The following is a 24,529-nucleotide window of genomic DNA, read 5'->3' on the forward strand; positions in this document are numbered from 1 at the left end:
ACCTAGAAATGTGTGATTGTAGAGCAGTAGAGCCAAAGAAGTTTTTAAAAAAGTGTGATCATAGAGTCGTAGAGCCGTAGAGTTCATTTCCTAAATATGTGTGATCGTAGAGCTGTAAAGTTCATTATGTAGAAACGATCGTTAGCAAACGAGTTCAGGTGTTGGGTTGAACAAAAACTTCTACAACAAACCAAAAACTTTAGGTAACCATGGTAACATGCCAACGTTTTATATGTACACGCAAGAGAAGGAGAACAAAGGGATCGGTGATAAACACGTAGAGGTGAAGCGCTCTACGAAAACTTCTACAGCAATATGAGGTTCATAAAACGGGTGCCATTTGCAAATATACCCAGCCCATTTTATGAAGCTCGAATAGAACTACACCCCACAGCATAGAACATTCCTAAATTCTACAGTCTTTCCAAGAGCAAGAAGAAAGATGCCTTGCTATGGCCATTACACTGTAGTTTCAAGCATTGGTAGTGTGATGGAAAATACTGCCAAGTTCCTTGCCAAGATAATAAGACCTCTTGTTGGTCTCAACACCACATCATCAATGTGAAGATTTTGTCAACAAAATTAGACCTTAAGGTAATTTCCTTGAAATGTACTCTCAAACTTTTTTTGAAACTTGGCATAATTAACATTCATAATACAAACATTAAAAATGCAAATAAAAAAATGGGGTCACCGTGCTTGTTTACGCATCAGCAGGCTCTTAAAATGGGGTATTTTTACTGGTTGCGCGTTCAAAATTTGAATCACATTCATACAGAATTAAGTCTTTGTTTCTTGAAAGACAAAATTTTATCTTGAAAGTAAAGCTTCTTTTATTCACATAAGAAGTATTGCTTCATTTAAGCCGTTTTTGATTGCCTGGTTGTGGGAATATTACGCTTTTTTGGACAGTTCCATGGTTAGCTTGAAGTCCTCGCCTTGGCCAAAATACACCTAGTATGGGATTATTTTTCCAAAAAAAGAAAATCATGTTCTATTGTCAAACTTTTTTTCTTCTTCAAATATGTTCTTTATTAGACTGTTCTTAGCAAATACCTGGAAAAAAAATCGGGGGTCATCGTGCTCGTTTAAGAGAAAAGGAGCATTTATTTTGCCATCGAGCTTAGTTTGAGGGAGATCTCTTACATTTTGTACGCACACGTGCTCATGTGGGCGTGCTAATGACGCGAAAATCGTGCGCAGTTGGGATGCGCAATGCAATACTAAGGAATCACCTTAAAGTACCTCCAGAACAGAAACTTGTCTCATATGATGTTTCTGCACTGTTTACAATCTTTACGATTAATGAAGCCAGTTGTCAGAGCTAAACTGGAACATGAACTAAGGCTACCAGATGGATGTCTTCTGAATGTACCACAGTTATGCACCCTACTTGAGATGTGTCTTTCAAGTACGTTCTTCATATACCAGGATGAATTCTATAAGCAGAAACAAGGAGCTGCGATGGGGTCCCCAATTTCACCCATAGTCTCCAATCTTTAAACGGAACACTTTGAGAGTAAAGCATTGAATACTGCCCCCACCCCTCCACCTATCTGGTATTGATGGCACAAAAACTACTATTCGTAAATATGCAGTGAGGTTTTTTTTTCAATTACCTCAATAATCAATGTCGTTGATCAACATATCCCAATCAGGGACAAGAGTAGCTGAGACACTGCCCAAAAACAAACATTCCCCATTCAAGAGTAATTTTCTCTATCTACACTCCTCATATTTCACCCCCTCTCACCTTTTCAATGTTGTTAAATTAATGTGACAGTGTCCACACAGCCTGTTTCAACATTAATTTGGGGAAGGGGGGGGGGAGGGTGCGGCAGAGGTGGGGTGAGGCTATTGGTGAAAAGGTGTCTTTTCCATCAAGAGAAATTTGGATCTCTGTTCGAAAACATCCCATGTGCAAAAGTGTCTGAAAACTCCTGCTAACCATTACCAGAGATATTAATTTTCAGTTCTAACAGTCATTTTCAGCATAAAAAGGTCTGTAGTTAACACAGACATAGTAATTAGAATCCCATAACGAGAAGGGAATATATATGCTTCAGTGCCATACATCAAGGACATTTTGAAATGCCTACAAAGAGCACTTAAATCACATGAGGATGTAGAATGTCCTATTGTGGTAAATTCTACCTGTCTTTCTCTTTTATTCCCTCTCCATCTGCTGGCTGAAGATGTTCCTTTGTTTGTTTAGTCCTATCATCTGTTGATTGGAAGCCTTTTTCGGTCTTACAACACCCTTCATGCTCTGACTGGGGACCACTTTCCTCTGTACGTTGACAACCTTCGTTTGTTATTCGAGGGCCTTCCTCTGTATGTTGCAACTCTTCTTCATCTGTTGGTTGAAGAGTTTCACTTGTATGTGAAGGCCCTTCATTTTCAGGTTGAGGCACTTTCTTTGTTTGCTGTAACTGAGTTTGCACAGAGGAGGGTTCATTCTTTTCCTAACAGGAAAAGAGGCAATGAAAGAAAGTAACATTACAAATTAAATTGGCATTTAACAGGATGAGTTTCATAGTCTACTGAGAAGACTTCAGTGAAAACTCAATACTTTGAGGTGTACAGCACATTAACAAAACTACTTGTAATCGTGACTTTTAAGAAAGAAAGCTGTTGTTAGTATAGGTAATCATACGGTTTCGAGTTCAATTTGGAATTAATTTGCACGAGTGAGTTTTTCAAAAAGCTGAAATTGCACGAGCCACTTCGGCGAGTGTAATTTCAGCTTTTTGAAAAACTCACAAGTGCAAATTAACTCCAAATTGAACGAGAAAAACCGTATGATTACTTATTAATAATATAAACATGAAAAAATTCGCGCGGAGGAAGTGCCGGAAGATCTTTCTTGGAGCCATTTTTTCTTATTTGAGAAAACTTTTTTCAAAGTTTCAACACAAAATTTTCGTCATCATTTTACCTGATACCATTTTCTTAGAAAAATTCCTATTATCTTTCAGTCAATCATAATCCAGAATTTTGATGTGTAATTTGCACTGGTGTTACACTTTTTGCACTGATGTTACACTTTTTGCACTGGTGTTACACTTGAACTGCACTGCTCGTAGCCAATCAGAATCGAGTAATTTTTTCATGTGTATTATTAATAGTGTTATTATCGTATCATTCGTATCTTCATGCCCAGACATATCCCGAAGAAAGTTCCAGATTAATACTATTAAGTCATCGGAGATTCCACAACGCTTAAAAGTGATGGTGCAGTAAGAGGCTTAAACAGTTCGTGTGTAGTCGTTGTTGTCAGTTGTTGTGCTACAGATTGATCAGGTGATTTTAGATTTCACAAAGGCTAAGAGCGATGGTGCAATAATACAGTTTGTGTTGATGAAGTGCTGTGGTGTCTACAGTAATCAATGAATCATCAAGGACTGCTTTGGAATATGCACTGCATTGTGACTGTAGTGCTAAAAACACAGTTAATTTTAAAAGCGCAGTTATAAGATCTAAAAAATCTTGTTCTTTCACATTTGCCGTCTTATGATAAATGAATTCATGTAAGGGACACAACTGCCACTAGTTTTTGCACTTTTGTTATATCCTGCACTGAATTTAACCCAGTAAAATACCTGGTGATAACTATTCATAGATGTTAGAGAATGCTTCTCTTACTGTACCAATCTGTCATACATGTATGTACCTTCAAGCTGTTATTTCCCAGATGTGTTTCCTCAAAAACTTTGTTGTCTCGATCTTCTTTTGGGATGAGCCCATCCTCAGGTTCTGAGTCTGATAATGAAGACAAGTTGATGATTTCCTCTGACCCTTCACTGCTGTCTGAGAATAATTCTTGTTGTGATTCTGGCTCTGTGACAATGTACATAGCAAACCACAAATAAAACCTCCTATATTGTACATCAAAATCCACAAAGAAAGTGACCCTGATATTTTTCAGTCATTTCATTTCGAATTTCAGGTGGCTCATAGTACTCTAAATCATCCTCTGCTTGGCAATCTACCTCCGCTATACTGTCTAATGAAAGAAGTGAAATACACACAAGTCTGAGTTTTAACTTGGAACCAGATTTCCACCTGATCAATTACATGTAGATTACTGTTTGTGCGGAGTTCATTATTTTTAAGGTGGCTCAAAACAGTTCCCAAAGTATCAGGGTTTCAGGGACTTTCAGGGAAAAAAATGGCAGGGTGAAATTTTTTTGTATTATATAATTTTAATACGCATGATAAGATGCAACGTTTGGCAAAGTTTTAAAAGAAATCTGTAAATAGGGTTCAGGGCCACCTTAAAGTTTTGAAAATTTAAGGTGACTTTACGTACAGAATTTTTTAAAACTTTGCCAAAAGTTGCGTCTGATCATGCTTATCAAAATTTGATAAAATAAAAAAAAAATTCACTGTGCCGTTTTTGAATTATAAGCATCTAAAGCTGTCATTAAGGGTGTTTTCAGAAGGTCATACCGTTGCTATGGTACGCTATTGCAGTGTTGGAAATAAGCACTCGCCCATGTGAGTGTGAAAAGCGTAGGGCGAGTACAAATCATCAATCACTGGCCCTTTTGGTGAGCATGACTTCCTTTTTTGGGAAATTACTTCTTAGATTTTGAGGACACTCCTTTTGATTTTCCATTTTTGCGAGAATATCTCTTAACGATTGCTTTTATTTTAATTTTTTTTTATCTTTTGAGAAGCCCAAACAATTTGCCAATAATACAGAACATAGTGTTTCATAAAGAGACAAAATGAAATACGGCTTTCTCCACCCAGTGATAATTTACGGTTACATGTCTATGAAGGGATACTGCTGGTCTCTAGTTGAGCCAGCAGTAATGAGTGTATGAGAATGAAGATTTGAATTTCACGACGATTCATCTTGAAATAGAAACTGCTTTGAAAATTGAAGGAAAAAACGTCAGTCTCCCACATGCCGTTGTTAATTCCAATGTCTTAATTCTATGGATGTATGCGAATTTGGTAGTGCTGCTGTTCGTTTAGCTATTTTTAGTTAAACATACAGAAATGTGGAAATATTTCTCAGGAATGTCAAAAGTTGATAAAAACGAGGAGAACAGAGTAAAATCGGTCCACAGTCCTAAGGAGGAGTTTCGTAAAAAGGACAAGAAAGCCTAACATGAAAGGCCAAGCTGGGCCTCTGCTATTGTGTCATGAAAATGATAACAACGTGTTCACCAATGATTGGGCAGTTTTTTAACGCCATCATTGTAGCGTCAAGTGATAAAGAGTGGCTATAATGACCCATCAAAATCTAAGTGCTGGAAACTGTTTTGAGTGTTGTATACAACAAATATATTGTTTAGCAAGACCAAGTATATTTGTATTCTTGCAATTGCTGGTTTTTACTGCCTCTGTCATGCCACAAAAACATCGTAACCATCAAGAATCTGGGATATGATAGATGATTGATATGATAAACAATCTCAATGAGATTTAGGCCTGTATGGTTTATAATTCAGAAAAATGGTTCACCCAAAATTAATTCATAGTGCTTTGTCTGAGATGCCATGATGGTGTTCTTCAGGGGGGCACCAATATTAGCAAGAAGTTGTTTTAAGGAGCCGATGGCGAACCAATGATACAAATTACATCCCCTGGGGGTTAATTTTAGCATGCAAAATGTTCAGAAGCTAGTGGGTGAATGACACTCCTTTCATCCAAGATAACACCTCCTGCTAGAGCAAAATAATAGAGGCCTAACATAACAATATCTTAACAGACCAAGTCCTCCTGTGCCTTTACTGCTCTTTCTAGCTGCATTATCATCTTTCTGCCTCTTTCCTCTTCTTGATATAAAATCGTACAGGCGCCCCATCTTTGACTTGTTTTTGTTTGTCTCCATTTTTTCTGAGAAGTGCTTTGTTTGCAACATACCATCATTATTTGGGCGGCTTTTCTTGGTCACTGGCGCATCAGTGACCTCAGGCCTTTGCCGTGGTGGTAATGGAGGAGGTGTCTCCTCTTCTTCCTCTTGGTCTTTTTTATCCCTTTCAACTGCAACCGCTTTACTGTTGTGGCCTCCACTTTCTAGAACATAGTCAGATAATCAAGTCAAGTTAATCTTTATCTAAACGCAAATAGTACCATATTTACACTAAGGTCTTCCTAAGAGTCCTGTTACTTCATGTTAGCACACATTCACTACAGAACTACTACACTAAGAAATATAAAATGTCATTTAAAAAATAAAACCGTAAGTCATCAACACATTTTAAAGAACCAAAATGTGCTTTTTGGTATTCAAAAACACTGATACAATCGAGTTATCGGCGTTTGAAATCAGATTGATCCAGGCAGCAAAGTCCAAGAGCTGTTCTTGCCCTAAAAATAATCCTCTCGTGAGTTGTGGCCCATTTGTCAAGCATTGCCAGCGTCAAAGTTTGGAAAGCAAGAACTGATTTTAAGCCCGCGCCAAACGATCGCAACAAGCCAACGCAACATATCGTAACATTGTTGGGCGCAACATGTTGTGCGCGTTTGGCCACCCTGTTGCGACATGTCAGTTGTCGTTGGCTCAAATTTAGCTATTTTCAAACTAAGCCAAAAACACCCAACATGTCGCAACAGGGTGGCCAAACGCACACAACATGTTGCACCCAACAATGTTACGATATGTTGCGTTGACATGTTGCGATCATTTGGCCGGAGCTTTAGACTTATAAAATAGGTCTTGCATTGACCGCCTTTTTTACCCATGCGTGAGTTGAAGAGACCCTTCCCAGCATGTATTGCGATCATGCTCAATGGATGTTTTGTGGTTTTCGTGGCCTGGTAAAGAGCAATCTAAGTAAGAGAAAGTGTATTTTTGGAAATTATTGACACAAGGAGTCCAACAGATAATGGCCAACAAGTAGTGATCAATTGACCGCTTTCATGCAAAAAGGGCGTATATCGCTTTTTGGGCCGATTTTTATTTTTTGCAGGATTGAGCTAATTTTTGGCAGACTGACTTGTTTTGACATGAAAAGCGTCGTTCCGTAATTGCGCTTCGTTTTTGCGAACTAACGTACGCAAAAACACTCAGTTTTCCAAGCGGCATCTTTTGGAGCGAATCCTTCCAAGGTGGATTTCGATGTGACGCCAACTTAAACGGTTACTTTTAGCAGCTTCGACAGCACAGGTTTTTTTTTCTTTTAATAGATGTTTTTATTTTTGAAAGAAGTAGAGAAATAGACTGAAAAAAAAAATCGACCAGCCACGTATCAAACTGGTGTCACAACAAAACAAACTCGAATCCGGCCCATTCAGCGCCTTATTTGCTTGCGTTAACGAAGCAACCGTAAGAGAATAGCGTAATTATATGAATAATAAAACTTGTATCGCTTCGAACAACTAGCGGCAAATGCCACGCTTTGGTGACTTCATCGTTTGGCAAAACAAAAGGTTTCTTTTGTTTTTCGTTCAACAAAAGATCTCCAAAAGATACCCTTGGAAAACTGAGTTTTTTTGCATACGTTATTTCTTGAAAACGAAATGCAAATGAACAAAAACAATTACGGAACGATGGTTTTCATGTCAAAACAAGTCAGCCTGCCAAAAATTAGCTCGATACTGAAAAAATTAAAATCAGCCCAAAAAGCAATATACGCCCTTTTTGCGCAAAGGCCTTCAATTATAGCAGAAATTTTATTTCAAACTGGCATGATTTGTAGTGTTTCGAACTTTTGGGATCAAGGGACAGAACCCGAACCTCAGGAGCCTCGTGAAATCAACATTTTACTCCGCCAAAAGTCAAATGGGCATCTCTGTGGTCACGCATCCTAGTGAAATCAACATTTAACTGATTCTTAAGTGAGGCAAAGCATCTTTGAGCTTGCCCATTGATGTGAAATCAACAGGTATGTGTTTTTTATGTGAGATCAACATCTCTGAGCTTTCGGATTGACGTGAAATCAACATTTAACTGTTTCTTTTAAGTGAAATGAACATCTCTGTGGTCATGCATTCTCATGAAATCAACACTTTACTGATTTTTATGTGGCAAAAAGCATCTTTCAGGTTGCCCATTCACGTTAAATCAACACTTTACCGTTTTTTGAAGTGAAGACAAAATTATTGCTTTGAAAACTTGAAGTGAGACAAACTTCTTTGCTTGTTGTGGAACATAAACTTGTTTTGAGCTGTTTTCTGGCAATTCAGCGAAAAAAGCAAAACATAACCTAAAATTCTACATAAGGCAGATATGCCCTTGGGCCTTCAATTAGTCAAGGGGACTTTCAAAGTCAGTTACAAAATATGACATGTTAATAATGTTTCAACAGACAAAAGAGTTCAGTTCAGTTCCAGTTGAGATCAGTTGAGGGAATTTTAAAACACACTCCAACTCTATACTAAATAGGGCAATGTGACTTAAACTTTATTGACTAATTAACAAATAAAGAAGCCCCGACTGTGCTCTGTTCTGTTGTAAAGCACGCAGGAAGCGGTAGAGCACGAAAGAAGTGTAGGGGAAAACACGAGACGTAGTCGAGTGTTTTTCCCTACTTCTTGAGTGCTCTACCGCTTCCTAAGTGCTTTACAACAGAACAGAGCACAGTCGAGGCTTCTTTATTTGTTTTATGATGAAGAATCAGATAATTTCCCCACGCATTCGGCTGAATTTTCAAACCAAACTTTATTTTCCAAACGAGCAAAAGTCGCGTCAGCTGTTCACTGTTCTCGGATAAAGCACGCTAAAATAAGCCAATCACAATCCTTGTTAGAATTGTTCAAATAATTTGATTGGCTAACGAAGCGACAGCTGTCAATCACAAACTGGACTTCAGCTAAGCTTTCAGTTTCGAGAAGTTTGAGCGGCTCTCGAGAGAAGAACGATGCCTTCAAAGTTCGCTTTTAAGTTAATTTTTAAATACGGATCTCAAGGCAGGTAAAGGTTTATAGTCCAGAGGAATCCGGCCGTATTGTGGCCCATGAAAACGAGCACTTTTCCAGTGGAAATTACGAAACGCGGAGCTCAAAGCTTGTGGATGTAAATGCGAAATGCCGGGTTGAATTTGAAAGGAGCTACAGTTATTTACGGCTTGTAGCCGCATGCAGCAAGATCGCCCGAACTAGCGTAAAAGTTAGAAAGACTTAACGGCTCCCACTGGTTCTACTTCGAACACAGAAGAGAATATCAGAGCAAGTTTTGCACTGACCACTCGTCGGTTTACTTCGCTGAGATGACCGGAGAACGAGCGTTACTACACTGCATGTAAGTGTTGTTTGAGCAAATGAGCATTTTTAATTGTAAATTTACAAAAATAAAGCTTCTCATCATAAACAGAGACAGTTCAATTGTTTTCTGTCGTTGTTTTACTTCTTAGTATAATTTCTGCCTTCGTAACAAAATTAATGTCTTTATTGAAGCACTGTTTAGGTTGAGAATTTGTGAATTTCGCTACAGCTGTACATGTTTTGTCGGCAGGAATCTAGCAAAACTTGTTATTTTAGTACAGTTTTAACACTACTGTTGCTAACAATGGTCTCTGTGAGCCATATTTACTGCAGAAAAATAGCTCGCTTCCAGTGCGTTTGTCTGAGTCACAGGGGATGTTTAATTTGGGTCAAATTTGTCAAAATATCCGAAGCAAAAATTTGGAAGCCAACTTACCGTCATCAACCCGTGCTCTGTTCTCTGATAAAGCACACTGTTTCAGCCAATCAGAGCGCTCGTTATATGGAAACTTTATTATAAATAATAATATGTGACTGGTTGGACTGGTCACATTATTCAATGTGACCAGTAATAACTCACCAGCACTGGTCTGTAAGTGAGTGTGGCAGTTCTCTGCTCTCTGATAAACATCTGGCATGAGAACTCGTACACCTTCTAGAATTGCCAAATATGTGAAGCGAAGCTGATCTGGTGTTTGGATAAGACCCACTCTGTATTGACGTATCTCTAAAAGCATGGCTTTGATGTCAATTTGATCCATGTCCCCCATACCTTCAACCTGGTCAACAAAGAGATAGCTCTAACAACACTAACATGACTAAGTACAACTATTATAGACTAGCTATGCCCTTCATGTAACATGTGACATCTCTGGATAACCTAAGTTCAATAACCATGATAACAGCAGCTCTTAAAATACACCAAGTATCTCTTCAGTTCCAAGGCAATAGCTCACACAAGACACTTTACGAAGTTGTACATGGGCTGCCTTTGGAACACTATAATTCAGGAAAACAAGGTTGAACTTGGTGAATAAATCGTGTCACCTCCACTTAGCAGCAAGCGGTTTGCAGAATCAACAAGGAGCTATTTCAAAAAGTAGTGGTGCTTTGTCTCCAATCCAGAACGATTAGAGTGTTGGGAAATGTGAGGAAACCTGGGTTTTAGAATATACTGTATGAGAAGATGAGGAAATTATTTACAATTAAAACACAAAAATTTCGAAAATTTAAGGTGGCTCTGAACCCTATGTACAGAATTATTTCAAACTTTGCCAAAAGTTGCGTCTTCTCTTGCTCAGTAAAATTTGATAACGTAAAAAAATTTCACTGTGCTATTTTTGAATTATAAGCCCCTAAAGCTGAAATTAAGGGTGTTTTTAGCAGGTCATACTGTTGCTATGGTACCTTATTGTACCAAGAAAATGGTAACAATGTCTTCACCAATGACTGGGCAGTGTTTTGATACCGTGATTGCAGTATCAACTGACAAAGAGTGGTTATAACGACCCATCAAAATCTAAGTGCTGAAAACTGTTTTGAGCCACCTCAAGGTGGCTGACACAGTTTTTGATACCTTTGTTTCATTCACCTTTTTCTCTAAAATCCTTGATCCTTTGGTGGCCAAAATATTTGTAACAACTTCTCTATGTTGATACCAGAAATACAAAACTACAGTGCTTAATTCACTTATTTTCACACCTTTATCTTTCCAGTGATTGCCTTCTCACTTGTAGCAATTCAACTCCCAGATACTGACAACACTTTAATCGAATGGAATCAAACTAAGTACAAGCCCACAAGTACACACTGCGGACCTTTTTTTTGAATAATAGTTTTGAGTACTCATCAAATTTTGAAAATGTCATGGGGTGAAATGCTTTTTCCTGTAAAACATAGAGGGGGTTCAGGGTAGCTGAATAGGTGTTGCCCAAGGCAATTATACCATAAAATTATATCAAAAATGGGTGTGCATAGTGCATAGTGTAGGCTATGTCTACAAGCCTTGAAACCCTTTTGCAATGTTTTATTCCAAGTACTGTTGCCCAAATCACGAGCATTTTGCCTGAAAAATTTCCAAAACTGGGGAAGGAGCTGCACCAACCCCCTCCCCTATACACCTATGGACAATGTTAAGTGACAATGTTCCAGTTTGTGTTTATTTCAAGGGAAAGCTGAACAGAACTGCCAACAAATGTAAATGCATCAAGGAGTGGCTTACCTCTGTCAGAATGGAATCCACCATTACAAATGTTCCTGATCTCCCTATGCCAGCACTTAAATACAAAAACAAAAACAGCTCTCACTTCGTATAAGAATAAGTTTATTCCCTCAATAATTTCAGTGGTATGAAACATGCAATAAGTACAGTTAACGACATGAATGTGAGTGCAAATAAGGATAATTTTACACTAAGAGTAATATTTGAAAATTCTCTCAAAATTTTAAAGAATATTTAAATATTACAAGTGATGTAAATCCTTAATTACTTGAGCTTTCATGCATGGGCAACACTGTTGGCACTCAGGTTTTTCATTTCTCTTTTGACTGAATTAGTGATCACTAGTGGGACCATGACAGTAAGGAGCTGGTGTTTGTCACTTAGCTTACATCCTTGGATGCACAAATATTGTGGATATGATGCAGGACCTCGTTGATGGATGAACTGATCAAATGATTGGATAGTATAACTTAAGGAAAGTAGAACAGAGCTTGTTCTACTCATCGGAATATGCAGTAGAAGTAGATGACAGGTGTCATGCATGTTGGAACATGGTAGTAAGAACACTACTGTGTCTCAGTCCATAAGCATGCAAAAATCATGGCCAATATCTAGCCATCCTGACCTCATGCTTGTCAATAACCCAAACATGTATATACCGGTATTCCATGAGTGTCCAAGTGATGTTATTAAGGTGGCTTGATGTTTTTTTTGTTTTTTTGAGTGACAATACTGTTCAACTTTGAACTACAGCAACACCATTATCAATCCAACAGAAAATCTACCATTAGAGGTGAGCTAGATGAAAGTTTCAAATGACTTATCTTTAACAAGATCTCAGTTTCCACCGCAGCTTTACAACATCATTGTTGTAAATGAGAGAAGATGTTTGCCCGCAGAATATTAGGCTTTAATTACCAAATCTCTTACTAACACAAAACATGGCGGCCAACTGCAACCACGAGGCAACCACAACGATTGCAGGCTCATATAATAAAGTTAAATCACACTACATGTACAACACAATGGATTATAATGTAACACAACACTCGCAGTGTTCAAGTGTCTAGAGGGCCTTTAAGAGGGCGTTTTGCAATGTCATTTACACCACAGTCATACCCCATTTTACATGAGACTGGATAACTTATCATTATTGGGATAACTCTGGATATGCAACATCATGATCTACATCATGACATAGTTGTCTAAACATGTCTCGAGAAAATAATTGTGGGTGAAATGTCAAGGTGTCAAAATACAACAAAACCAAAGATATTTTAAAATGTTATTACAAACTATGTCCACAAGACTTCACTAAACCGCTGGTCTTTTTCTTTTCTTGTTTCACCCTTTTTTGGTGAAGAACATCCATGAACTTATTTCAGGTTTGGAACCGATAAGAACATGGTTTTTGATGTTACACGATCTAGTTGTTTCGAATAATTAAATTACATCCGATGGCTTACATGTTGCCTGTTTGTAATTCATAAAAAGAGTCTTCGATTTCTCTGACGATATTTTACAGCTACCCTACAAGCAGAGTTGCTTTGATCTTATTTGCAACCTACTGTGATTTGTCATCCAAACAACCGCGCACTCAATCTAATGGAGCTGAGTTGCGTAAAGCACACTGTCTAGCATTCGTCTTCAGAAAACAAGAAAAACATGTTGGGCAACGTGTAAGGTGACAAGAAGTTTACGAGGGAGAGTTGCTCAATTGAGAGTGTGTTAGCACGCTCTTCGCAGAAATAAAAATTAAGTTTGGGCCCGCGAAGTGCCTGCTCGCAGGCTAAGACTAAGAGTGTGTAAATCCATTGGAGCAGTGCAGTTCATGTAGCGCATCTGTTGTAACGGGTATTGTCTGAAGTTGTATAAGTAACGCGCATATAAACTAGAATAACCTGTAAGCCACACATGTCTGCATTGCGGACCTATTTTTTATGAAAAGAGTAATTTGCAAATTTACCAAGGACAATTCAATATGTGTGATTCTGTTAAAGCATAAACTTCAACAATGCGTCGAAAAATATTTGAAGACCATTATTTGCATTAATTTAAGTTAGAATTCTACTAAAATAATTAGATTATTCGCTCTCGATTTCTATGAGGCGATAGTTGATTCGGCCTTCAGCCTCATCAACAATCACCTCCTAGAGATCTCGAGCTCATAATCTAATTGTTAAATAGAAATACGAGTGAAAGTTTGTGAGAACAAGAAATGCTGTGGGAACACGAACCGCACGCAAGTGTTTCCACAGCTTTTTTGAGTTCTCCCAAATTTTGACGAGTGTTTCTATAACTCGATAGAAACACAGAGAACATGTTTTCTATTTCCTTTAGCAACGAAAAGAAGGAAAACAACTTGTTAACTTTGATCATCAAAATGTAAATTCTCTTTGCCCTCGTCATCATTACGTCAACAGCTCGCACTAGTTCTGTGTTTCTATCGAGTTATAAAAACACAATTTTTTAACCAATCAGCACGTGTATTTTCCTAGGGCGGTTTTCTAATTTTATATTTAAATTGAATTTGAGTATAAACTTGTTGAATGTCAGTCAGAGCATTCTTGAGATTTCACTTGTTAACATACAGTTTTCTGATTCTAGCTGGATTTCTATTCGCTGGCTCCTGAGGAGTAGGTAGGGAGTCAAATGAATAACGGCAAATTTGTGACTGCTTTTAGCACAACATTGCGCTAAAAGCAGTCACAAATTTGTTACTATCCATTTGACTCCCTTCCTACACTTGTCACACGCACCACAAAAAAATTGCTATTTAAATAAATATGATATACTGGTAAATGCAAAATCAAAGAGATGCATATCTCATGTCACATGAAAAAAATCATTACGACTGGCCAAAAGGCCTCATCTAGAAGGCAGCTGATAATTATTGACTTTCAGAATGAGACGGTTGAGAAGTATGTTGCACGCAAGGATGTGGAAGAGGGTGTGAAAAAGGGGGAGAGGGAGGTGGTTCATCAGATGGGATTTTGGTAGAAGGTTGGGAGAAAATCACACACCTTCTGTCATGGTTCAGTTTAGACAACATATAAAGTCAGCTTTCTATGTCTGTTACAGCTATGCATATGTAATAGTGAACATTGAAACCAGACTGAAAATGGTTTATTATAAAGAGCAAAGCGGCTCACCTTGGATAAACACTTTTGCTGTAGTGGAAAGATGGTTGAATGAGCAGGAAAATAAGCAACTGAATCTTGATAACATTGAGTGAAACAACACTAAATGAGTGTTTGTAAAGTTCTCCAACATTGATGTAAAGGTGGTGCTTGACAGGCAACCACTGTTTGGCACAGGCCCGTTGGCAGGGTGGTTGTACAACCTTGTGCATGGTCGTACAGGACCAAGGGAGGCCCTGGATACTTTCATTGAAGCACACAAGCCATGAGAGAGCTTGCAAATATTTTCTACAAACTTAAAACCACCCCAAGAGACTGGGCAAAAACATCTCTTGATGAACTGGATAAGGTTGAAAGACATTTCAATCAGAGGAAACTCGTATTGGAGTGGTTTGGTATCAGAGTCCTTGCGCCTGAGTGCGAGGAGGATGGAGAAGTGATATGGCATCTTAGAAAGAATACACCAGAAGTGTTGCTCACAGTCGGAATTTATGATGGGCATGTGTTTTTGATCAAGGACATCAATAGACTGGCAAGAACATATGTATGTAATGATTGCCAAGCACGCTACAAAAATTGCATTTCATGACAAGAAACAGCGTGACAGCATCACTACTGTACAAAAATGCTCATGTTTCGATTTCAGTGAGCATCGGTGACATGCTTGAATGTGAGCCCACACATATCTGTGACACCAACCCAAAAGAGCTGATCCGGAAGTTTATGGAGACCTACCTGCAGTGAATGACACAAGGTCCCACATCAGCAGACATGACTCCTGTCTTGCGCACCTCAAACAGAAAAGCCAGAAAAGCAGCAGGTGATGTTGGTACTCCAAAATCAGGCCATGTTAGATAATGAAAGTGGTAAATAGAGCGTATCTCCCCAGTCTGCATAAAAAAACAAAATACACATTAGTAATAGTTATCACTAAAGCTGTCCCCTTTAAAGTCTGATTTAATTAACTCACACTTTCATTAGGTGCCACACAGTCTGCAGCAATATTTAAGCACTTTCCTGGTTTCTTCTGTGACAAATTTACAACTTGACAAGTAATGCCACTAACTCGGGAAATTTGTGGTCTCCCTTATAGAGACAATTAAAGGAAGAAATCAACAAGCCTCTCAAGAAAAACAATGCGATTCCCTTGTTTATCTGACCCTGACAAACACTACTGTAGTTTGAAAACAGCAGATGATATTTGTTGAACAAACACAGGTTCTTCCAAAAGACAGGAAGTTACAGTGGAGTTTTTTGTACTTAGAAGGGAGAAGTGTGGCTACCTGAAAAATAGCTGCCGTCCTCGGCCACATCACAGGACATAAAAAAAAAAACTGTGTGGCTTTGGGGATGAAAAGGGAGTGTATAACCCTAACCATGCTAGAAACACATGCGTCTTACGTGTTGGGTTCTACCATAACAAAAAGTACTAATCTCCCACCTAATATATAGTCATAGATTGGAAAATCTAGACCGCTGTCAATATCAATTTCAGCCAATCAAATTCATGAATTTGGTAGTTCCTGGTCCTTGTGAGATGGAGCCATATAATAAAGAATATGGCGTTCTCTGGTAAAAAGTATTAAAAACATAAGCTTTCAACAGCCGGTCTACTGTCTTTGATGCATAAAAATATGTGATAAAATGAAACATTAAAAATTTGAATATAGACAGTAATTCGCATAAATGTAAAACTGCTGCATGTAGAAAGAATGTTCAAAAGAATGCTAAAAGTGCTAAAATTAATGTTTGTTTCAAAGAATGTTGTTTTGCCTTGGGAGTGGGCATGAGTTGTTATCAGTCTCAACAGTTTTTGCCCTGTGGCATGATTCAAGCATCTTTCTGGTGTGATGGTTTCCTTTGTCAATGATTGCGGAGTTGTCAAAGTCGATTACATGGTCAAAAGTCCATGCATATTTTGCAACATTGGAACCTTTAGCACTTTGTTTTGTATTTCTAATATGTTCTTTTCTTCTGGTGCTAAATGATCTTTTAGTTTTGGCGATGTAATTCCATTGACATGATGCTCACGGGATTTTGTAGATAACATTGCACTGATTGTCTTTAGGAGGTTGAAACTTGGGAACAGGAAAATCCTGTTGCTGCAGTGTTTTTGCTAGTTGGTTGAAGACTTGGATGTCGTGCCTCTTTAGAATTCGAGTGAGTGGCTCAGTAACACCTTTGATGTAGGGAAGGATTACAAAATTCTGTCTGTTCATTCTTTCAAATTAATGCCATCTACCCGATTAAAACCCAGGTATCTGTAGTATTTTTCTACTGTTTCAAAATATGCTTGGACACTGTTACTTTTTTGTAGATCAGATGTGTGTCAAACTGTTAATTCTGTGTTGTAAACAAACATAGGAGCAGGAAAACAGCTTTCATTATTGTCTTTTCATTGTTGTGTTAGTTACTTGCAATAAAAATTATTGCAAAGCTTTACTTTGTTTCTAATTATATTTCTGCTGGTTAATATAAAACACTTCAAAACATATTCAATGAATCCTAGTTCTTCGTTACCAGGAAACAAGAATATTCCCTCCTTTCCCATTCCATGGCTTACAAGGTAAGCTGAACCTCATCATATGTAGAAAACAAGTGAAATAGCTTTCTTTGCTTATATTTTATCAACTCTCATAGATATAATTGTAACACATAAAAAATTAATGATGGCAAACAGAACTGTCTTTTGAAATGATGCACTTTTTGACTTGCAGAGCACACTTCTTTACCCCCACTGGAAGGATGTTATTAGCTTTTTGTTGACAAATCTTGCTTGTGGGTAAGGGGGATTTGTAAACATCGTTGTGCAAATGCCTGGGGGTTCCCCTGGATCAACCCCTGGGATGGCCACTGATAAGTGCATAGTAAACTTGTCATTTCATGAAAAAAACTTAGTTTCTAAACTACTTGCCAAGTTATGAACCACCTAAGGTGGCTCCTTATAGTTTTACAACTGCACGAGCCCTGAGGAAGTAATCTGCGCGCTTAAAGGAAAATGTCAGTGTTTTTCGATATTTTATTACGTCAACATGAGCACAAAAAGCAAAACTGACAGTGACTTTTCTCATGTTTCCTTTGGTGAAATTCCGTTAAATTTGGCAGATTGGTAGTAAATATTTTATTTTAGTTGGAGCTCATTTTTACATGTAATAAGTTTGAGAGGACTAGGTGTGAAAGTGAATGCAAAAACAGCATTCAAAACAGAACACTTGCCATAAATGCCATAAATGATTACCCTATGGAGACACCTTAAAACTTTCGTTAAAGATCACCAAAGTAAGTCATGAAATCAATTCAAGTTAAGTGCTTACAGTACCAAAAAATAAAATGAAATCACTGACAAATAATCACTACAGTCAAACCTCTCGTAAGCGACCACCTCTCCTCAGCGACCACTTTTCCAAAATACCAAAAGTTCCTCAGTTAAATCACTATATTTGGAACCTCTTGTAAGCAACCACCTCTCACAGGCGACCACAACCACTTTTAGAGCTAAAAGTTTGAAATTTTCTATTATTTTAGATCTCCCTTAAGCGACCACTTGACAAAAAAAATAATAGAGCACAAATTGGATATTAGGTGTTGTAACATTATCACGTTCCTGGGTAGTACAAGAGACAAAAATTTTTCAGTGGGAAGTACCAGATTTTTTCTCGAATGAATAAAACATTTAAAACATCGGGTAAGTCTCTGCAGTTACCATATGCTAACAAGGCTAAATTTTGACCCAATAACATTATGGTCTAAGCTCTCGTAAGCGACCACCTCCTGTAAGTGACCAGCTAGGCTTGACATTTTGGGTGGCTGCTTACAGGAAGTTTGACTGTGGTAAAAGTTTGTTTACCCAAGACATGTTTATTAATATTTTGCAGACTTAGCCAGACTTAGTAAATTCATGTGGAACAAACTTGTCAAACACTTCAAAATAGAAAAAATTAAAAGTGTGTTGCACGAAAGAATAATTTTGTTCAAGTAATACTCTCAATCAACCAAAAATTGAATGTGATAAGTGAATAAAGATGGTGAATTTTAAGCTCAGTAATGAAATGTGGTAAGTGAACTGATCATGGGACAAAGAAAAAATTCTGAATCCCTGACAGGAATTGAACCCATGACCTCCTGAACACCGGGAGGGTGTTCTATCCACTGAGCTACAAGAACTCATGGAGAGCAAAGTCATTTAACTGAGTTCATGTGACAGGCATACTGCACACTGCTAGGATCAGCACTGACGAAGTCATTGTGTGTGTCCATCTTTATCCACGTTGATCAGTTCACGTTTCAAAAAAATTAAATGTTACAATCAGTTGCCAGCTTTACTGCAGCGCTGAGCAGCAAAGAAGAGAGCTGAGTGCCTGGCCAAGTGACCAGTATTTCTTTTTAATTGCCTGAGACCAAATGTTGGTCACCTGAGGCAACCAGGCGTGCTTAGGGCACAGCCTTGATTACTGCTTGCATTTGATACCTAATTAATTTGATTAATTCCTGTTTCCAGGCTTCCATCTTCTCAAGAAAGGCACGGCCAAATTAGCGGGAATTTTTTTCCAAATTTTACCGTTAATAACCTTTCTATTGACGTATAGTTTGTGGCAGTTTCTTTAAAAACAACTGAGGTATAATTTTTTTTTTTTCTGAAGGACACCCGCAAAGGTACTGTGTAACTGAAAGAAAGAAATATTTCAAATAAACATATATAATAGGCTTAAAAATCCCAACTGGCAGGAGACAGACCAGTTGGCTATTTACAAACATGACCAAGAAGTTGAACTAGGGTCTACTGAGAAACAACTCCAGCTTAGTGGTCAGAGAAGGACTTCAACCTGCGACATCTGGATTTAAAGACCTGACGCCCTAACCACTTGGCCACGTTGCCTCCCTTAAATACATAAAACAGTAAAAGTTAATCAAATTTTCATTAACAATGCTCTAACTACTAACCAAAATATTTTCTAGTTCCAGTGATCTGATGGTAAAGTATTCACTCCGCAATTCCTGAAGGTAATGGATTCTGAAATTACCAAACTCAAGATGACTGACATGTCCATATTCTTCCCCACAGGGCCAGTACTGGTAACACTTAATCTGTAAGATATCACAACAACAAACATTAAGCATTTGCTGAATCTGTGGATTTGAAATAATTTTTTCCCTCCTTTTTTATTTGAATATCACAGCACACTTACAATACTTTACTTATTGACAGTACCAATCCTTGCTCAAAATTCATTGACATTATCTACAATACTAATGCGAATACAAATAACAATGCTATTATACTTAATATACTCTTTCCTTTTTTTAATAATATGCACTAAAAAAATTACTGATTCTGATTGGCTGAGGGCAGTGCAGTTCAAATGTAACACAAGTGCAAAAAGTGTAACACCAGTGCAAATTACACATCATTTTTCTGGATTATGATTGGCTGAAAGACAATAGAAAATTTCTTAACCAATGATATCATGTAAAATGATGACAAAAAATTGGAGAGGAAACTTTGAAAAAGTTTTCTCGAAGGGGAAAAAATGGCTTCAAGAAAGGTCTTCCAGCACTTCCTCAACGTGAATTTTTTCATGTTTGTGTTATTAATAAGTAATCATACAGTTTTTCTCTTTCAATTTGGAATTGATTTACACTTGAGAGTTTTTCAAAGAGCTGAAATTGCACTCACCAAAGCTGCTTGTGCAATTTCAGCTTTTTGAAAAGACTCACTCATGCAAATTAATTCCAAATTGAACTCCAAACCATATGATTACCTATACTAATAATAATACTATAATACTGTTTTTGAAGGCCTGTGGTATCTAGAGGACTTTAAAGTAGAGTAAAGCCGTTAGAACGAGCAGTATGAAAAATTTTGAGAGGTCATAGGTCTGGTTTCAGCTGCAATCTGTTGAACCATTCACCACATCTTACCGGATATAGCTTTGATTGATCTGCCTAAAAAATTAGACACTGGAGTGTCATATTCAAAAAAGAGCAAAGGTGCCATTGATGTGACCTGTCAAAGTAGCATCCAAAATGTTGTATGAAACCATTGCAGTCTCTCTTTTTGTTCATCTTCTGCCGCCCCCTCTACTAGCAGCTCATGCTCGCACATCACACTCACTGTCATGCTCGCACGCTTAATCATTTTGCGTTCTTCCCCACGGATTTTCCAGGAAAAGAGAGACTGAAACCATCTGTGTGGCTTTCGCATACTTTGTTTGATCTTATTGGGCCACTGGTAGTTTAAACTGCACACGCGCTGATAGGGTAACTTCTGATAGATGTTGTAGGCACTTCCACTTTCTGTAAATGCTAAGGGAAATGCATTTTGTAATAAAATCCAGTTTTTTTCGACGAGTTACCACTTTGCAAATTCTAAAATCCGTGCATACAATCCTCGCATTTAAAAGAGAGGCCGAGGCTCTTCTAGTCCTTGTAGTCCTTGTAGGGTCTGAGATCACTGCAACACTGCAAGTTGCAATTTTATTCACCACATCACCGCTTTAAAAATAAAAGAACAAGCTTAAATTTTGGCCTGTAGGCAATGTTAAAGCTCCCATTCGATTTGTGTTCACAGTGCTTTCAGTAAGATTTGAAGTAGGTGTCTCCCTTTTGTTAGCACCCCTGGTGCTGATAAAAGAAGGCCCCTTGCCCTCTGGAAGGAAGGGGGGGTATATGGGCATGCCCCCCCAGAAAATTTTTTAAATTGGGAAGCTTGGAAACATGTTGATTGTTTTAATTTACCATCAACAAATTCTGACCAAAAAGCAAACAATAAAAGTTTCAGTTTTTTAAAATGCAACACCCATAGTTACATAATATCTAAAGCAATAAGCAACAACCCATCCCACCTACTATACACTCATTTACCCCTTAAGAAATCATCAGTGAGGTTACGAAATAGTCATGGACAATTTCCAAAAATACATAATGAACTATTTAAAAGTACTTTTCTTAATAGACTTACCAGTAGTTTTAGATATATATTAACAATGTAGACTTTTCAACTTCTTGTCTATTTAATAGTTTTAATTGAGAATTTTTAGTGAATTTTTGACATTGTAAGTGCCTTAATTAAATATTCTAGTTACATGTAATCTACTCTGTATTTTTTGATATGTATTTTTATCAAATGAATAAAGACCTTATTATATTAATATTAAAACGATATAAGCACTTGCACTTTTTACTCATGCACTTATTTCTAACATTTTATTTGCTAGTAAGCAGAAAAAGCACAAAAACTTAATGCAAGTAAAACACATTTAAATAAAACATAACAAGCATCATAAATTATTTCAAAATCGTCCCCGAACAAGTGATAAGGCATCCTTGGCTTTGACAAAATTGATGTGACAGCCAATACTGAACTGGTATAGTTCAATTGATGTTCCCATACTCGCGGCTAATATCGATCTTTACCTAACAAACAATGGCTCTTTCAGTGTGTGGTGCAACCCGAAACAACTGCCATTTGAATCAGCCAGTCAACTCACGATCAGTGTAAGTTCACTGTGTGAATCATTTTAGCCTGCATTGGTCAACAATAATTATTATTAATCAGCCGTTTATGGCTACTTGTGACTTTATAAAATAATGTTTTTCGTAGTGAAAAATTCATGAATTGCAGGTTGGCAAAATAGTAAGATTTTAGCCTGGTAATCTGAAGGTGGCAGGTTCAAAGTTATGTTTTCTTATCCTGATAAGAGAACTTTTCTCTTCCTCTGAGCTACTAAAGGATGGTTTGCATTTATACAGGCATTAGATAATAAAAGTGTTCAAGCCACAAATATAGGGTAATCACATAAGAAAATGATACGGTATGGAATATCAGAAATAATTTGCAAGAGAGAAACACCCCTCAAGCATAAAAAACCCTTGCACATAATTTTGGCGACGTCTCAGTTAAAAGCTGTTAGAGGTAGTCATGAATCCAATTGTACACCCACCTTTGTGGTATACAAAATAGTCTCTAATTTGGGAGCACCTGTCTGACTCAAAACCCAAAAGACCAGTTCATTGCTTTGGCACCCATTTTGTTCACAATAGTTGGCAAATGTCACCCTCCTAGATTAATACATTGGTCAGCTGAATTATCAAAGGTTTGACCTAATGACTGAGTGAGATACTTGCTGGCTGACTACGCCAGTGATTTTTCCCCAAACTAAGTAAACTGCTATAACTCCCTCTTGCTACAGTGTATGCTCTCATTCATTAAAAAGGGCCAAACCTGCATATCTCTGAGAGACCACCTGTGTGAAGTGTGACTTGAACAAATTGGCTGTTATAGAATTCTCTATTTTCCAACTGCCCACAATTCACTCTGTTTGCCCCCCAAATTTTGCATAAACAATTGTTGTGAAATACCCTTGGGAGGTCTGCATATTCCCGAGAGCATTTCACAACAATAGTTTATGCAAAATTTGGGGGGCAAACAGAGTGAATTATGGGCAATTGGAAAATAGAGAATAGGAGAACAAATAGTTTTTTGAGAGACCATTATTGAATGAATGGACAAGCAGTTTTTGTTGTTTGTTGTTCCAGTATCATTACAAACTTGAGAACAATAGTTTGTGATTCCAGAGGTGAAGAATGTTGGGATTTAAAATTGTGGCATTGTGTGACATCACATGACTTGTATTCTGCTCTTCAATCATGAATTATAAATCAGTGTGAGTTTAACATAACTCAAGGCTGGTCATTGCACTGAATAAGTGATGTAAACCTGCCCTCTCCTCAATCATTAAATTGAGTGACATCTCTGATAATCACTTGTGCATGAAACTAACCTGATTTTTCTCAACAACTCTGTTTAACATTACAACTGCTTCAGTCTTTTGCTCCCATATCATCTGCCAAAAGTGCTTAGCAGTATGAGGTAAGGGTCCCTTAAAGCATAAATATGGAAAACATTAAGTCAATTACAAACTATTAACTGTTGCGGTCATTAAGCAACTTAACAAGTAGTGAGAAAGCCCAAAAAGTTAAGGCTTCAACTAAATTCAAAGCCACCATCCGCTGAGATACCAGACATCTGTCACCAGGAGCAGTTCTAAGAACAGTCTAAGATCATATTCATAATAGCCACACAATTGTTTCCATGTTATATTGCAAATTAGCCATGCATTCTGCCAAGGAGCAAACATTGCAAAGAAGACAGTTCTGGGAAAACTGGCTCTTCCAAATACTGAAAGCATAGACTAGCTATGTAAGAAAAAAATAGTAGCAGTTATAATTATTATAATTAACAACAAAGAAGTTAAAATTGCCAATTTTAGTTTATTTGCTCCCAAATAATTATAAGAAATCATGTGTGCAATTTGCAGGATCATGTGAAAAAAATCCTGGAGACTATTTGGTTTGAAAATTACACCTCATTCAAAATTTTGTTTGCCCACGTTCCCCTTCTGTCTGGATTACCAGGATCCTTGCACACCCCCCCCCCCCCCCCGGGCAAGAATTTCTAACATACTGTTGGTTGGGTGGGTGGAGTGGATTTCTTCTGGTATAACCCAATGCAAGTTAACAATTTTGATGATGTGAGCACACCATTTACATGTAGATCTTAAACTTGTCTTATTGCTGGAGTACAGATAAGTGTAACAAACCTGAGTAAGAATATACTTTTTGTTCAGCCTTGTAATCTGTAAAAATAAACACAGAGTCAAATTATTTATCAGTCATGACCGAACCATCCACATACTTAGACCTGTTTTAGGAGATTTTGGTCCCTGTAGGGTGCCATTACAACAAGAAAATCTTACAACTTTTAAGGAATAATTAATAAGTAAAGCATAGCTGACCTTGTCATCCGTAAATGTGTAATTTTATGAATTGGCAAACCTTGATCACTTTGTTGTCCTTCAATAAAATTTTTTCTTCAAATATGTACCTTTGAGTACACAATTTGAAATTTTGAAAATCCCCTTTAAACTATGACATACAATTTTATTGCTTTTCAGAAAACCTCCATATCAGGCACAAACTCATTTAAACCAAATAACTGAATTCAACT

The 24,529-nt window shown here is 37.5% G+C and overlaps 1 protein-coding gene across 2 annotated transcripts in view; it reads right to left on the minus strand.

Annotated features, from left to right (window-relative positions):
• Positions 1-24,529, minus strand: part of LOC145465868 (uncharacterized) — a 44,762-nt gene that overhangs the window by 5,635 nt on the left and 14,598 nt on the right. For both annotated transcript variants that reach the window (XM_081449627.1, XM_081449628.1), the window contains exons 4-12: positions 24,123-24,158; positions 23,304-23,402; positions 19,465-19,608; positions 15,259-15,413; positions 11,384-11,438; positions 9,743-9,941; positions 5,881-6,033; positions 3,674-3,840; positions 2,155-2,465 (exon numbers count right to left, since the gene is read on the minus strand). In XM_081449627.1, coding sequence (XP_081305753.1) covers positions 2,155-2,465; positions 3,674-3,840; positions 5,881-6,033; positions 9,743-9,941; positions 11,384-11,438; positions 15,259-15,413; positions 19,465-19,608; positions 23,304-23,402; positions 24,123-24,158 — 1,319 coding nt within the window. The remainder of the gene's footprint in view (positions 1-2,154; positions 2,466-3,673; positions 3,841-5,880; positions 6,034-9,742; positions 9,942-11,383; positions 11,439-15,258; positions 15,414-19,464; positions 19,609-23,303; positions 23,403-24,122; positions 24,159-24,529) is intronic.

The sequence above is a fragment of the Orbicella franksi genome, chromosome 13 (assembly GCF_964199315.1).
Source record: "Orbicella franksi chromosome 13, jaOrbFran1.1, whole genome shotgun sequence".
Classification (NCBI taxonomy): domain Eukaryota; kingdom Metazoa; phylum Cnidaria; class Anthozoa; order Scleractinia; family Merulinidae; genus Orbicella; species Orbicella franksi.